This window comes from Pezoporus occidentalis, unplaced genomic scaffold (genome assembly GCF_034315485.1).
Source record: "Pezoporus occidentalis ecotype Australia unplaced genomic scaffold, CSIRO_AGI_Poc_V1 ctg31, whole genome shotgun sequence".
In the NCBI taxonomy this organism is placed as follows: domain Eukaryota; kingdom Metazoa; phylum Chordata; class Aves; order Psittaciformes; family Psittacidae; genus Pezoporus; species Pezoporus occidentalis.
The window spans coordinates 13348-27201 of record NW_026915052.1 but is presented as its reverse complement, the minus strand read 5'-3'; the positions used below and the strand labels follow the sequence as shown (position 1 = coordinate 27201).

General features: G+C 34.8%; 1 protein-coding gene across 1 annotated transcript in view; it reads right to left on the bottom strand.

Annotated features, from left to right (window-relative positions):
* The window catches only part of AK7 (adenylate kinase 7), a gene marked incomplete at its 5' end in the record, with an annotated part of 30153 nt that overhangs the window by 3038 nt on the left and 13261 nt on the right, over nucleotides 1-13854 (bottom strand). Inside the window, 8 exon segments of the mRNA XM_062628167.1 lie at nucleotides 2450-2670; nucleotides 6579-6776; nucleotides 7561-7626; nucleotides 8663-8791; nucleotides 10324-10474; nucleotides 10778-10906; nucleotides 12166-12315; nucleotides 13014-13091. Of these exon segments, the coding sequence (XP_062484151.1) occupies nucleotides 2450-2670; nucleotides 6579-6776; nucleotides 7561-7626; nucleotides 8663-8791; nucleotides 10324-10474; nucleotides 10778-10906; nucleotides 12166-12315; nucleotides 13014-13091 (1122 nt within the window).

Sequence of the window (13854 nt, the reverse complement as noted above, 5' to 3'; positions counted from 1 at the left end):
TAAATAACTGTAAATTTTTCTGGGTGTTTTGTTTGCTTGTTTTGGTTTTAGTTTCTTTGCTTTGTTTTGGTTTTATTTCATTTATGTTTTTTTTTTTTTTTTTTTGGGGGGGGGGGGGGGGGGGGGAGAGTTATATAAACCAAAATTGCAGTGAATTACATCTGTTCACATCAGCTAAATTTATTCCTAAATTCAGGTTTAGTCAAATACAATGACTACACTCAAAAAGCAGGAGGGGTGGGGCAATGAAACTGCTGGGAGATTTTCTTTCTTCCATTTAATAGCACTTGATAGCATGCATACTCGCAGTAGTTGTGTCCAGGAGATTACTCTAAACCAGTTTTATTGTCCACTCTTCACTCATTTTATTCATCAGTAGCTTGAGTCATCTATACATACACAAGCAAATGATACTTTGAAGTTTTATACTCAAGGCATAGCACAAAAGCAATGTTCAGTTAAAACTGATATACCAATGTCTGGAAAAGATATTTACCTTATTCAGTCAATCCAGGAGTGCTACTGAATAAATTCTGCAAGTGATCTTTGGCCACTACTCAGAGACAGCAGCTAATCTACAGTCTATCATAGGGCAAATGAAAAGTTGCTTAGATTTCCTGAGCATCTGCCTATTTAAAAGGATAAACCTAAGCATACATTTAAATACCTACTTTAGCTTTGAATAAACATCTAACATCTTTTGAAAGTTAGATGGCTTTGGATTGAACATATCTAAAAATGTGTTAACTGCCCTTACTACTATTTTCCACAAGTTCACAGAGAGTACAAAATGCTTTTAATGTTGAATGAACTGTAAATAAGGGTAGAGGTAACAAAGAAAACTTATTTACAAGCCAACATCAGAGCAAAGTAAACACTTCTTTAAAAGTGAGAAATTTTAGGTCATTATTTCCCTATAGGTGTGCATGGACATTCAAACATAAGAAAAGGATTTCCCTGTGGAATGATCAGTTTGTTTTTAAATAGCTCTAAAAGATGACAACAGAAGGACTACTTTCTGGTGAAACAATCTGATTTGAGGTGTGAACAAGAACATTCTTAGAGTATGCATTTTACATTATTTACCTAAAATGTCCTTAGGTGTGGCAAAGTAAATAAGGACACAGCATCATGTGAAAATCCTGTGAGGTCAAATAGCCTAAATACCAAGTACTTAGTAAAGTATTAGCAAACAAAAAGCATTCTTCAGACTGTATCAGGTAGTCTGCCTGAACTGATGACTCAACTCTCAAAGGTGTTTCTGTCCCAGGACCAGAAACCTTTCTGCATTGCAGTGGAATACTGATCAGTGTTGAGTGAAAAATCTAGTTTGGAAGGCATGATAATTAAGACTTGGACAGCTGCTTAGACATAAGGTGAGCAGATGCAATCCTAGAAGATTGGCTATGGAAAATCACTATTGATTACAATAGATATTTTTAAATGGTAAAATAAAAGAGCTACAGCACAGCAAGAAGGTATTGTTAGCCAGGGAACGAAGAACTCAACTACGTGAAGCAGATAAGCAGGCACATCTTTATTGCAACTCTGGGTGCAGGTGGAATTTCCACAAATCGAGCACACCCCATGCTGATTTCATCGTTACATTTATACACAAAAATTACAAGGTAGTACACTCCCAGTTACAATTATTGGTTAGTGATTCGCATATAATTATAATATTTGCTGTGCCATTCTCTTCTGTCACTATGCTTGCACAGAGGAAGGGTCTTCCCCTGGGCAAGGCTCTTCTTGATCTGTGGGTGTGTTTTTTAGTATTATAGTGAAGGCAGTTCACTTCAGAACACCTTAAAATTAAGTTTTGTTGCCAAGTTGGCCGGCTAGATTTCTACCTTGCCAGGTTGTCAAATAACTCATCCTATGTACAATAGACTCTAGGTGCTCTGGTTATGGTCTACAGAATAAGGACTAAGGCTAACATGATCCAGAGAATAGGGAGTTCAAGCAACACAGCATCGGATTTCAAGCAGCACAGCAACCCATACATCATTGGTTAATAAATGCTAACATAATGTTAACATCAAGCCTAACTTCTTACTAACTTCTACTTAACAAGTAGGTTAATACTCGCCTCAATACAACTTTTAAGATTTCCACTTCCTTAATCTTGAGCAGGATAATCTTTTGGGGTAGGTGGTCTATGAGTTGGTGGTTATGATCTCTCCCTGTCAGAATTACCTTTCCCCCAGTTTCGTCTGTTTTTGGCAACTCTAAACAGTACTTCACAGGCTGTTGCCCAGACAAACTATTGTTCACTTTTATGGTCACCATCTGAGGCAGAGATAGATTGCTACCAATAGTTAGAATTTGAACAAGTCCACCAAGCAATTTAGCTAACTTAATGTTAACCTTTAAGTTCTGACATCACTGGAAGCAATCTAATACACGTAAATAATAATGGTTTCCCCCAAAATATGTATTAACCTACCCACTCTTCCCAGTTTGCAATCCTTTCAGCCCTTTCCTCAGCTTCTTTACGCTCTTGTTCAGCTTTTTCTTGAGCTTCTTTGACAAGGCGTTCCTCTGCTGCTTGGTGTTCTAATTCCTCCTTTTCTTCATCTGTCAAACCATAATTGCGAGGTTCCCCGATTTCTTTGATGATCTCTTTTACAATAAACCTGTTTTCAGGGTCTTCAAGTTTGGCTACATCTTTTAAATTATACAAGAGAATTTGTCAAGGATTTTGTAAGTTATCAATGGACACTAGTAAATAACTGCAAGACCTAAAAATATACAGTGTTCATGCTGTTTAAATTTTCAGGTATAAGATGTTTCTTATAGATGTCATTTTTTTGCTATACATAATTAAGTTTTTAATTTAAGTTTTCTACATCTGATTTTCTTTACTAGTTTCAACTAAAATAGTTTGTCTTTTCAATATGAAGTAAGGTATAAATAGTTTAAAGTAATTTTTACAACTATTGTGTTTATCAGTTGCACCTTGGCTAAATTTTGAAACTTGGAAATGAGGTCATTCAGTAATCAGAGATGTTTCTGTCACCAATCTTAGATCAATTTATCCAGGTGCATAAAACCACCAGCTCTTGACCTCATCTCCCCCTCAGGTTACACAATAGGTTGTTAAGATTTGGCAACAAACTCCAAAGTTTTCATTCATATGGATTTACAAATACAGAGACCTATCTCAAGCTGAGCTTTTGCTGTGTTACAGCTACAAAACAAACCTGTAACTTCATGTAGGAGCATAGACCTGCTCTTTCATTTTATTCCTCCTGCCTTTTAATTGCTGGAGGCTACTTGCATATTAAACTTGAAAAAAAGGAAAAACCCCAAACCAACAGAAAAATGGGGGTGTTTCCAGGGCTTTCTGGGCTCTGTATGCATTCAGTGTGGAGAGGTATGTGGCAGAAATGGTATAGAAATGTACATGGAAAAGAGGAAAAGATGGCATTTCAAGTATCCAGAGAAAACAGAAATAAAGGTCTGATTCAGTGCTAAGGGACTGGAGATCCAAAGGCTCAGAAATGGGTAAGGAGAGCAAGCAGAGAAAGGGGCAAAACCAGAACAGCTAGAAACCAGAATTTAGATGAGAATCTAATAGTCCCTACTCCACAGTCCTCTGCTTTATGAAGTTATTTTGAAAGCTGTTGGCAAAGCATGCTTCCACTTTCTTTCTAACCATCAATTCAGACAGAAGACAGCTGTCCAATACTAACACCATTATTCCAAGAGTTTAAGTGTTTGTGATTTGGACCTGAAGTCCAAACTCTGCTAAAAGATTGAGGAGAAAGCTAACATAATTCAACATGGTAAAATTTCTTTTACAGCTTCTTCTTTTAAAAATTCACTAATAAAATTGAATTATGGAATCATTGAATGGTTAGGGTTGGAAATGACTTTAAGATCACCTAGTTGCACCCCCCTGCCATGGGGAGGGACACTTCACACTAGACCGTGTTGCCCAAGGCTCTGTCCAGCCTGGTCTTGAACACTGCCAGAGATGGAGCGTTCACAACTTCCTTGGGCAGCCTGCTCCAGTGCCTCACCACTTTAACAGTAAAGAACTTCCTTCTTATAGGTAACCTGAAATTCCTCTATTTAAGTTTGAACTCATTGCCCCTTGTCCTGTAACTACAGTCCTGGGTGAAAGAGTCCCCCTTAGCACCCTTGTGGGCCCCCTTCAGATACTGGAAGGCTGCAATGAGGTCTCCATGCAGCCTTCTCTTCTCCAGGCTGAACAGCCCAAACTTTCTCAGCCTGTCTTCATACAGGAGGTGCTTGAGCACCCTTATCATCCTCATGGCCCTCCTCTGGACTTTCTCCAAGAGCTCCATGTCCTTTTTATGTTGAGGACGCCAGAACTGCACATAGTACTCTGAGTACTGTCTCAAGAGAGCAGAAGGGCAGGATCACCTCTTTCCTGAAGTATTCTAAATTGAACGAATAATACATTTTCTATGTCAAGCAGTCTATTGTTTCTGCAATTTTAGCTTCATCTGGATATACAAATCGGAGAGCAAACCACTTTTCTAGTCATTTAAAGTACTGCTAAGAATGCTATCAGCATTGGATTTGAGGTCTCAAGGACTACATTTTTTCCTTACATGGCCAAGCAAGGTTACAATGAAAATATTACAGCAATCTTAATTAACTACATGTAGCCTCAGAAATATATATATATATGCATACATACACAAAAAATTAGTTTTGATGCTAATTGAGAGGAAAGGTCACTAATAAAGGAGTTCAGAAATTAAGGTCTTCAAAGGAAATTGCTGTTAAAAGTTTAACATGTTTTTTGTAGGTGATCTAATATGCCTGTATCACCATCCCCAGATGAGAAAAACATGACACAGGATAACTGACTTGGAGACTTTATGCAGTAAGTCACTGTAGCAAAGTAGGATTTCCAGAATCTTGAAGCGCACTCCTTTGTACTAATCATATTTCAGACTCAGGAAAAATAATAGTCATAAAAGTAATTCATAAAGCCATACATTACGATTTTCTAAAATTAAGTTAGAAGAAAATTTTGATTATTTTTAGTCAATATTTAAAAAAACAGGCAAAATTTCTGAAACCATTTCCTGCCAAGTTCCTTCAAAATATGACTGAGAAAGCAGGTGGCTTTCTGCTTAAATCTGATTGTACTTAATTTTATGGATCTGATAAACCAACTGGAACATCAGCTAGAATGGAGGGGTATTGGCAGAGCTGAAGGTTCCTCACTGAAGTTATCTTTGTAATCTGTTGTTACCATTTTACAACAGAAAGCTATATGCTTGCATCTTCAGAGAGTAGAAATTGGTGATATGAATATAGGTAAAGAGAGAGTTCCTGAGATAAGCAGGACCTAAAGACAATGCTTCTTTGAAGATGAGAATTAACACCATAAACTGAATGTGAAAATCATCTGGAAGTCACTGAACAGCACAGTTTCTATACCTCAGTAATTAAAATTAAATTAAAAATTAAAACTAAAATTAGTAGGCCAGTGTTCCTTATTTGGAATAGAGTTTAAGAGCAATCTTTGGTGTAATTCTTAGCAGAAAACACTGCAACATTCTATCATAGAGTATACACTTTATAGTCCCCACCAAAATAAAAGACAGTCTTCAACAGTGCTACTGCTTGCATATTCAGAAGTGTGTGAGATAGGAATATGACCAATTGATGGCATCAGGCCTTAATATTTACTATTTCTTACATTTACTTTGTTTGGTAGAATTACCTCAATTCTAAAATGATTATACTAACACATTACTTTTTTGCACCTCTGCACTTCCTAATATGTATGGTATTATTCTCAAGACAATTTCCATTACTGACATTAAATAAGAAAACTTGGGAAATCAGTTATGGCTGAGGTTATTCAACAATTAACTTGTCATAAGTCATCTCAGATGGACATTCCAAATATCAGCAGATTGATTTTAGATGTGGAGTCTTCCCTTTTTTTCTTTCGTTGCTTCCCTTTTTTTCTTTCCTTGTTTCCCTTTTCCTCTCCCACTCAAAAAAAAAACCCTACCACCACAATTTTCCTTAAGAATGCTGTCATCCTGATCTTGCTGGTTTTGAATAACCAATTAGTAGTCTCCTCAACATTTCCCAGAGATCACAATTTTCTAGATAGTGCGTAGAGAAGATAAATTTTCTCACACACAGGTATAGCGCAAAACAGATTCAGTCCTAGCCTTCTACCTTTAATTTCCAATCATTTTCTTTCGTGCTTCATTATTTACAGATTAACCATATATTGTCATGGCATCTGAGGATAAGTCTAAAGAAAAAATACAAGCAACAATAATACTGAAAGTCCATAAGTCTATTACTCCAGTGTGAAAGGATGCCAGATCCTAAATCAGAAAATTATTTTGAAAATCATTTAGCCTACAAAAATTAACAATTAAACCTCTTTAAAAAAAAAAAAAAAACAAACCAAAACAAGTTAACTGTACGAAAACAATTTAGAATCCATATGAGTATTACAGATATTTTTGCAGGTATATAATTAAATATATATGTACACTGAAATGAAAATATTATTTATATATGCACAGTTGCATACTTAATCTACTAATTTTATTATTCCATACCTATAAACCGAGGATGTATTTCAATTTCATCAAAATAGTTGAGAACAGTCTTATCATCTGTGTTTAACGCTCTGAAAACATTCAAAGCTTGCAGGAACCGGTCCGGGGTATAATGAGTTCCAGCAACAATGCTCTCTGGCAGATTTATTATTCTGTTTATAAGGAATTCATCAGATGCAGTCAATGAAATAACAAATTCTGTGAAGAAGAACACATTATCAGTGCCCATAGTTTTTATTGTCTTTCATCTTTCTTACGTATTTTAATATTAAACGTTAAAACATAATCCAACATAAATTAATGTGACTTGTTTATCTTTATAGAGACTAATTATCAAATGCTTATATTCCACTTTTCCAGTTAGAGCAATCTAACAATACTAAGAGATACATCTGTAAAGAAGCTACATACTCTAGTTTCACCAAATTGTTTCTTAGCCCTATCAGCAAGACTAATCCTCCGGTAAGCAGCACAAAAACCTGAAGAACAGCAATGCAGTGTTGTCCACATTTTCTGAGAAAGCTCTCATACAACTAACACATGCAATAAGAATAGGAGGGGAAAAAAAAAGATAATATTATGAGTGCAGCAAGTAACACTGGAAAATTTAACAACTCACTTGTCTGTCAAGTCACCAAAAGTTGTCACTCTGTATTCTAATCTCACAATTAATATTTTTTTTATTTTTAATCTCACAAATAATAACTGTTACCAGCCAACAGTTGACGGCATTTTCGCAGAAAAAAAAAACAAAACCAAACACCAACAAACCAACCAAAAAGAATAAAATACCCACAAACTGAACCCAAACCTTCCTTCTGGTTAATTGTTCACTTTCAAATAAAGGGCAGCAGCATTACATGAATTAGATATTTATTCTGTGTTACATATGAACAGATGGAGTGTATTTTAGACTCCTTGCTGGTGGCAGCAGCATTTGAATACTCCTCAATTTATTTAAAAAGAAATCTATCAAACTTACCAGGTGTGATTAATGTATCATATTTAGATATTTTGATTTTTGCTCCTTGTTCATCTTCACTTTCCACTAAAACAAAAGTAAGAAATGATTGACATTTTAATTTGAAGCAGCACTATATTTCCTAAAAATGTGCCCAGTACATACACAGGTTTGTCCATATTCAAATAATACTAATTGTTGGAAACCAATCTGTCCTGGAAACCATACAGAGGATTCAGTATGTAATTCGTGCTGCAAGCCACCACAGAATTCTACCCTGGGACACTGATAGTTGTTTGCCTATACAGCGGAAGTATGCACATGCATATATAATTTTAAAATGTGTCCAACTTTAACACTGATGTCCTGACCCTGGCCTCTCCCCCTTGCAAAGTACATCATTCTGACACAAATGGAGACAAGGCACAGAACAGTGAGTAGAAATATTTCACAGTATTATGGTTAAAATGGTTTCTGCCACTGAGTGGCTGCTCTTCTGAATACTCAGTAAACTGCCTTAAGAAAATCAGATGAGCATGATAATTTACAGCCCAACAGAATAAACTGAATGAGACTGCTTTCTGTTTTCCTTCAAATCTCACAATGTAATTTACACATGGAGATAATTCTTGGTCCTAATGCATGGACAGTGGTTGCTCACAATTAGAAATGTATGTTGCGGAGCTCCTCTGAAGTCATATCTACTGTAGCTGATCTAACACAGCCACTCTAACCTGGCTGATAAAACATATATTGCTGCCCTGGCTGCATCCCCTCATTAAGCAGCCCTTTAAATATTATGAAGAAATTCTGCCTCAGAGTTTGATTGAGTAGAACGAATGTTTTTGCAGAACAAGAATGTATCATCACATCTGTGCATTTACTTAGCACTTTACCAGGAAAGTATGAAAACTATGTTGTGCTTAATTTAAATAAGGTGATTTATAATCCTTCTTACATTTTAGGCATCATATGAAAACAGTTTTGTTTTGTGTCCTGTGTTGCAGTCACTGCAATGCTGATGCACTTCAACTAATATGGCACTGAGAACAATAATGATGACAATATAAGCAGCAATAAAAAACAAGGTAGCAATACAAAAAAAAAAAGTAGCAGTACTTACAATTAAAAAGGTCATTTGCCTGTTCATAGGTTTCTGGGAACCCATCTAAAACATATCCCTGATTCCTACAAGGCATTGATTTGAGCTTGTCCTTCATAAATTTAGTAATATACTCATCATCTAGTTGACCTAAGACACAAAGTAAGTTAATAGGTACCTAGTTTATAGCAAAGAGATATCTGAAATTATTTTACTAACATTTTATTTATTGGAGAAACTTCTATTTAGACCCCCCCCAAAAAAGGTAATTTGAGTTACTGTTTGTATATTACATGTTGTCAGCGATCTGTGGGGTATAAAAGTGTAGCTACAAAATAAAATTACATTTCTGTTTACAAGGTTATAAATATTAAAACTTTTAAGATACTAAACATGACAATAGCATTTTTGGTTTTGTTGTGGGGTTTTTTCTTCTTTGTCTATTTGCTTTTAAAATAATACCATCAGATTTTAATGGAAGCAGCAAAAAAAACATATAGGAAAAAAAACCCATGAGACAAAAAAAAAATAATTTTCTGTTTACAATTAATAGCAAGACTTAAAGATAGTCCTGCAAAACAAGCATGAAATAGGTTTTGCAAGTTTCATTTTCAGATTAACAGATGAGATATGAACTGGTCAATTAACTTGGCTTACATTGTTGCACAAATATGTGGGAGTAAAAAGTTTGGGGTTTGTCTCGCTGATTTTTTCTCCTTTTGCAACCGTTGATTCCACTTTTCTACTTTGTTTTGCTTTGGCTTTTAAAAGTCTTAAATATTTATAAACCCTTGTGATCAGAACAGTATGTTATTATTTTAAAAGGCGTTATTACTTTTAACAACAAATCAAGACATGCAGAGCTGATGCTGCCATAGATCTCATTACTGAAGCTTTTGGGTGTGTTACAAATTCATTGTTTTAGAGCTACACAAGATCCAAATGAGGTAAACCTTCAGTAGTAGAATGCGTTTTTAAGGGGGATCACTTTATAACACATGGAAAATGTTAAGCACTAAGTCCAAACCTACATGATTTTATTCATATATATAGATGAGAATTAGTACTTTCTAGTAATGGCAATTTTTTTAGACCTTTTTCAATCTGCAGGCTTTAAAATTGTTTACAGGATTCACTAAATACTAATTACACTGTAGAGATGGCCAAAATGAGGAATAAGGTACTCAAAACCCACCACAAGCTTGTATGACAGTGCGCTAATTATTTTTCTTACTAGAATACTTATTTGCAAATTTGATAAAGATATTATTCACCAACTTTTATATAAATTATGTTCCTTGTTCCAAGAAGAAAACATGTTATTAATATGCAGCCAAGAATTTTATGCTTCTGAGTATATCATTGTTACTTATATATCAAGTTATAGGCTCAAAATAATTATATAAAACTTATAAAAAAGTAGAAAGATAGAAGTTCTACAATTAAAAAAACACCACAGTGTTTTAAAAACATACCCCTTTTAATATACAATTTACATAGTGTAATTATAATGTATTTGATTTTTAAATAGTGTACAGATACGTACAAATGGACAGGGCATGATTCTTGCTTATAATAGGAAGTAAAAGTTCTACAACACAAGTTTATTTCCTGATTGATTTTCCATTGGATAAGGTTGCACTAGCTACCTAAATCCCATCTTAGTACTTTGTGCTTCCTACCTGCATTCTGCTCCATGTTTTCTTCTACTGTATCTAATAACTCCTGTGCATCTTCTACATTTTCACCCTGCTCCCCTTCCTCACCATCATCTCCCTCTCCCTCCTCTCCCACATTGTCAGTGTCTAGGTCTTTAGGAGCCACAATTTCTTCCTGACAACAAGACAATAAGAATAGGCTCAGAAATTCCATACGCAAATTTGTTTTATACAAAGATGTAGTAAAAGAAGAAAAAAAAAAAATTAATAATTCATTTTATGTAAGCTCCTGGACAGTGAGAAACTGAACAACCTTCAGTCTCCAGAAAGAGCATAATGCCCTCTCCAGAGGTGATCAGAATGTCAAAATATATTTCCATTCTAAAATAATGGAATTAAAACTAATCTTCAAATTATGCCATACAATTTGAAATCACAGAAATTGAAATACTAGTAATACTAGAAAACACCAACACACCAGATTTGCTATTGCTTCAGAAATCACATCTTTTGATTTTATGTGATGTAGCTTGTAGTGTTTGCAGAGTTCTTCAGCAATGGTAGATTTGCCAACCCCAGGAGGACCATGAATGAAAATTTTGAGAGACTGGAAAAAAAGGATAAAGATATAACATCATTCAAACAATAGGGATGTTTTTATGTAAAAGAACAATCTCTTTTTTACTATAACTAATGGGAAATAACAATTATAACTAAACCAGAAAATACATTTTAGTTTTAATAATTTGCATATTTCTCCCTGAGCATCTCCTGCATCATCCACAGGCCTTGAGGAACACAATTAATTTAAATGTATGATGTTACCATTGGAGAAAAAGTATGCTTCTATTTAGTAGACTCACAGACTGTTTTGTGGTGGCACTATTAGTGTTTGTATAATCAAAAGAGATGAAACACAACCCTATAAACAGGACCCAGTGAATTCTGGAATGAGGTGACAGACAGACTACTATACACATGCCCTAGCTGTGTTTCCCAGCTGAGATGGAGTTGCTGTCATTACAATGGTTATTTTGACCTCAGAAATTTCAGATCCACTTGTATGTGTGTATTTTGTACTGATTCTTTTTTTTAATTAGATGCATATGTAGTCAGATGGAGCAGTTTAACCCAGCCACTGACCTGATATTCCTTCCAGAGGTAAACAAGCACTTTCAATTAATAACATTGAGCAATTGTAGTAGTATTTTGTTTTACACCTCCTGAAATTCTGTTCAAAGTTTGAACACGATTTATACACGCTGAGCGGCTTGATCATATCAATAAATATGTGCAGGTATGCCAGCCTTTTTCTGGACCTTTCAATAACCTTCCCTATACATTTCAATATGGAAATTCTAAATGTTAAGCTAATACAGGAAACAACAAAGTTGCTCAGAACATTATGCAACAGAGCAGGATAAAATGCATTGCAGTTGAATATCCTGGCTCACTAAATATAATGGACACAAAATACTCACCTAACTACTGACTATTATAAAAAAGTCTAAATAAAAGATACAGTTATTGTGCTCTTGGAGAAAAATATACCAGGGATGCCATATATTGCATGCAGAAATTGGTTTCACAGCAGCATCTCCTCCATCAGGAAGCTTATTTGCATTTACAGGGTTTCAGTTTTAGGCATAAAAGAAAGAAAAGGATTATTGTTTTAATGAATATTACTTCTTTTTTAACTAGTTCATTAAATTTCCAGGTTTTATGTTCACTAAGCTGTATCAATCTTCTATGTATTTTTACTTAAAGAAGTTAAAGTTTGTGTTTATATAACCATTTTATATAGACATTTCTGTTGAAGAAAAAAAAGAAAGATGCACTTTGAAATAGCATACACCAAACCATTACCAGTAATCCTCGGCTTTGCTTGTATTCCTTGACAATTTGCTCAATGTTCTCCACCAGTCCCTCCTGAGCAACCCACTTAATGTTGAAAGACTCTTTCACAAGCCCAGATTCCATTCTCAGGTTGACAAGCAACATATCCAAATGCATTTGCTGAGGGAGCAAAGCTACATTTATTTACAGGCTTAATCTATGCCTGTTAAAAAGAACACAGCTTAAAGTAAAGACCAGGATGGAGGGGTGATAATGGAAAGAATTAAAGCATAAGGAAAAAAGTTTTGTGCACAAAGCAAAACAGGCATTCTAAGCTTTTTTAAAAATATGAACATTTTCCATATATATTGGTATTTAAATATTCTCATGAACTATTAAAACATGAAACATTAAACAACCATTCTGTACAATGCAAAGATTTCATATAATTGCAGGCAATAACCTCTTTCATAAATTTACTAAGTACCATCTTCAAACTACCCAGGTTCTAATTTGTTTATTTCTCCTATGAACAGTTTATTCCAGGTAACTAGATAATTACAAGATAATTTATGTATGCTGTGTTCATTAACCTTAGTGGCACCTCAATATTAACTCTTTTTTTTGTTGTTGTTATTTTTATCATTTTGTGTAGGTTTTGTTAGAATGCTCTAGTATGCTCAGCGCTTTTCTAAATCAGGCTGTAAATCCTCAAAATAATCTCTTCTATGATGGTTAAGATATTAGTTAAACTCACTTTATATATTTTTAGGCATGTTTTAGAGTTTATTTTTTCTGGTGAAACAAAAAAATAATCTGTATTTCATGTTATTATACTTATTCTTTTCTTAAGTAATAAAAAGAAGAAAAGTACTGACTGTTAAGCCTTTGCTCAGGAGCGCATCTTCTGTTGGAATCTTCTCAGTTCTTCCTGTTCCAACATTTTTACTGATACACTATCAGGAAAAGAAAAATATAGTTATCAAATATAATTCTTAGAAAAAAATTGAACGGTATTTCTGTGTATAAAATGTGCTTTAAATTTTATGTTACACTAATACCTGAAAAATCAGTATACTGATTTGAAATAGATCAAAGAACAGTATATTAACTTCAATGTAGGTTTAAACAGCTTTGTTTTGCTATACACCACTTCCTTTTTAGTACTTGCAATTAAACAAAACAAAACAAACAACAAAAACCCACAACCCAAAACTGCAGTCGAAAAGATTCCATAAAATTGTAAAAATTGATATAGAGCAACAGATCAAATCTACATATATGCCAGCATTCTGTCTCAAATGATGTCAATTAGCAGACATTAGTGAACAAAAGTAAGAATCATAGATTCATAGGATGGTTAGGGTTGTAATGGACCTTAAGATCATCTAGTTCCAACCCCCCTGCAGTCGGCAGAGACGCCTCACCCTAGACCATGTCACCAAGCCTCTGTCAAACTTGGCCTTTGAACACTGCCAGGGATGGAGCATTTACCACTTTTTTGGGAAAAGCAGATAGGATGCTCCTTCCAGATACTCTTCTAATCTTCAACTATTTTCAGCTCAGAGACTTCCTAAACTATAAATAGCTACTGTGTATTTAAGTAACTTCTCCAGGTATTTCTGTCCCGTGTACCTTGGCTGGTTCAGCTTCCTGCCAAGGTAGCTCTCTGCAGCTCTCTCTCTACTGGGTATTTCTTGTCTCGACAAGAACTGTCCA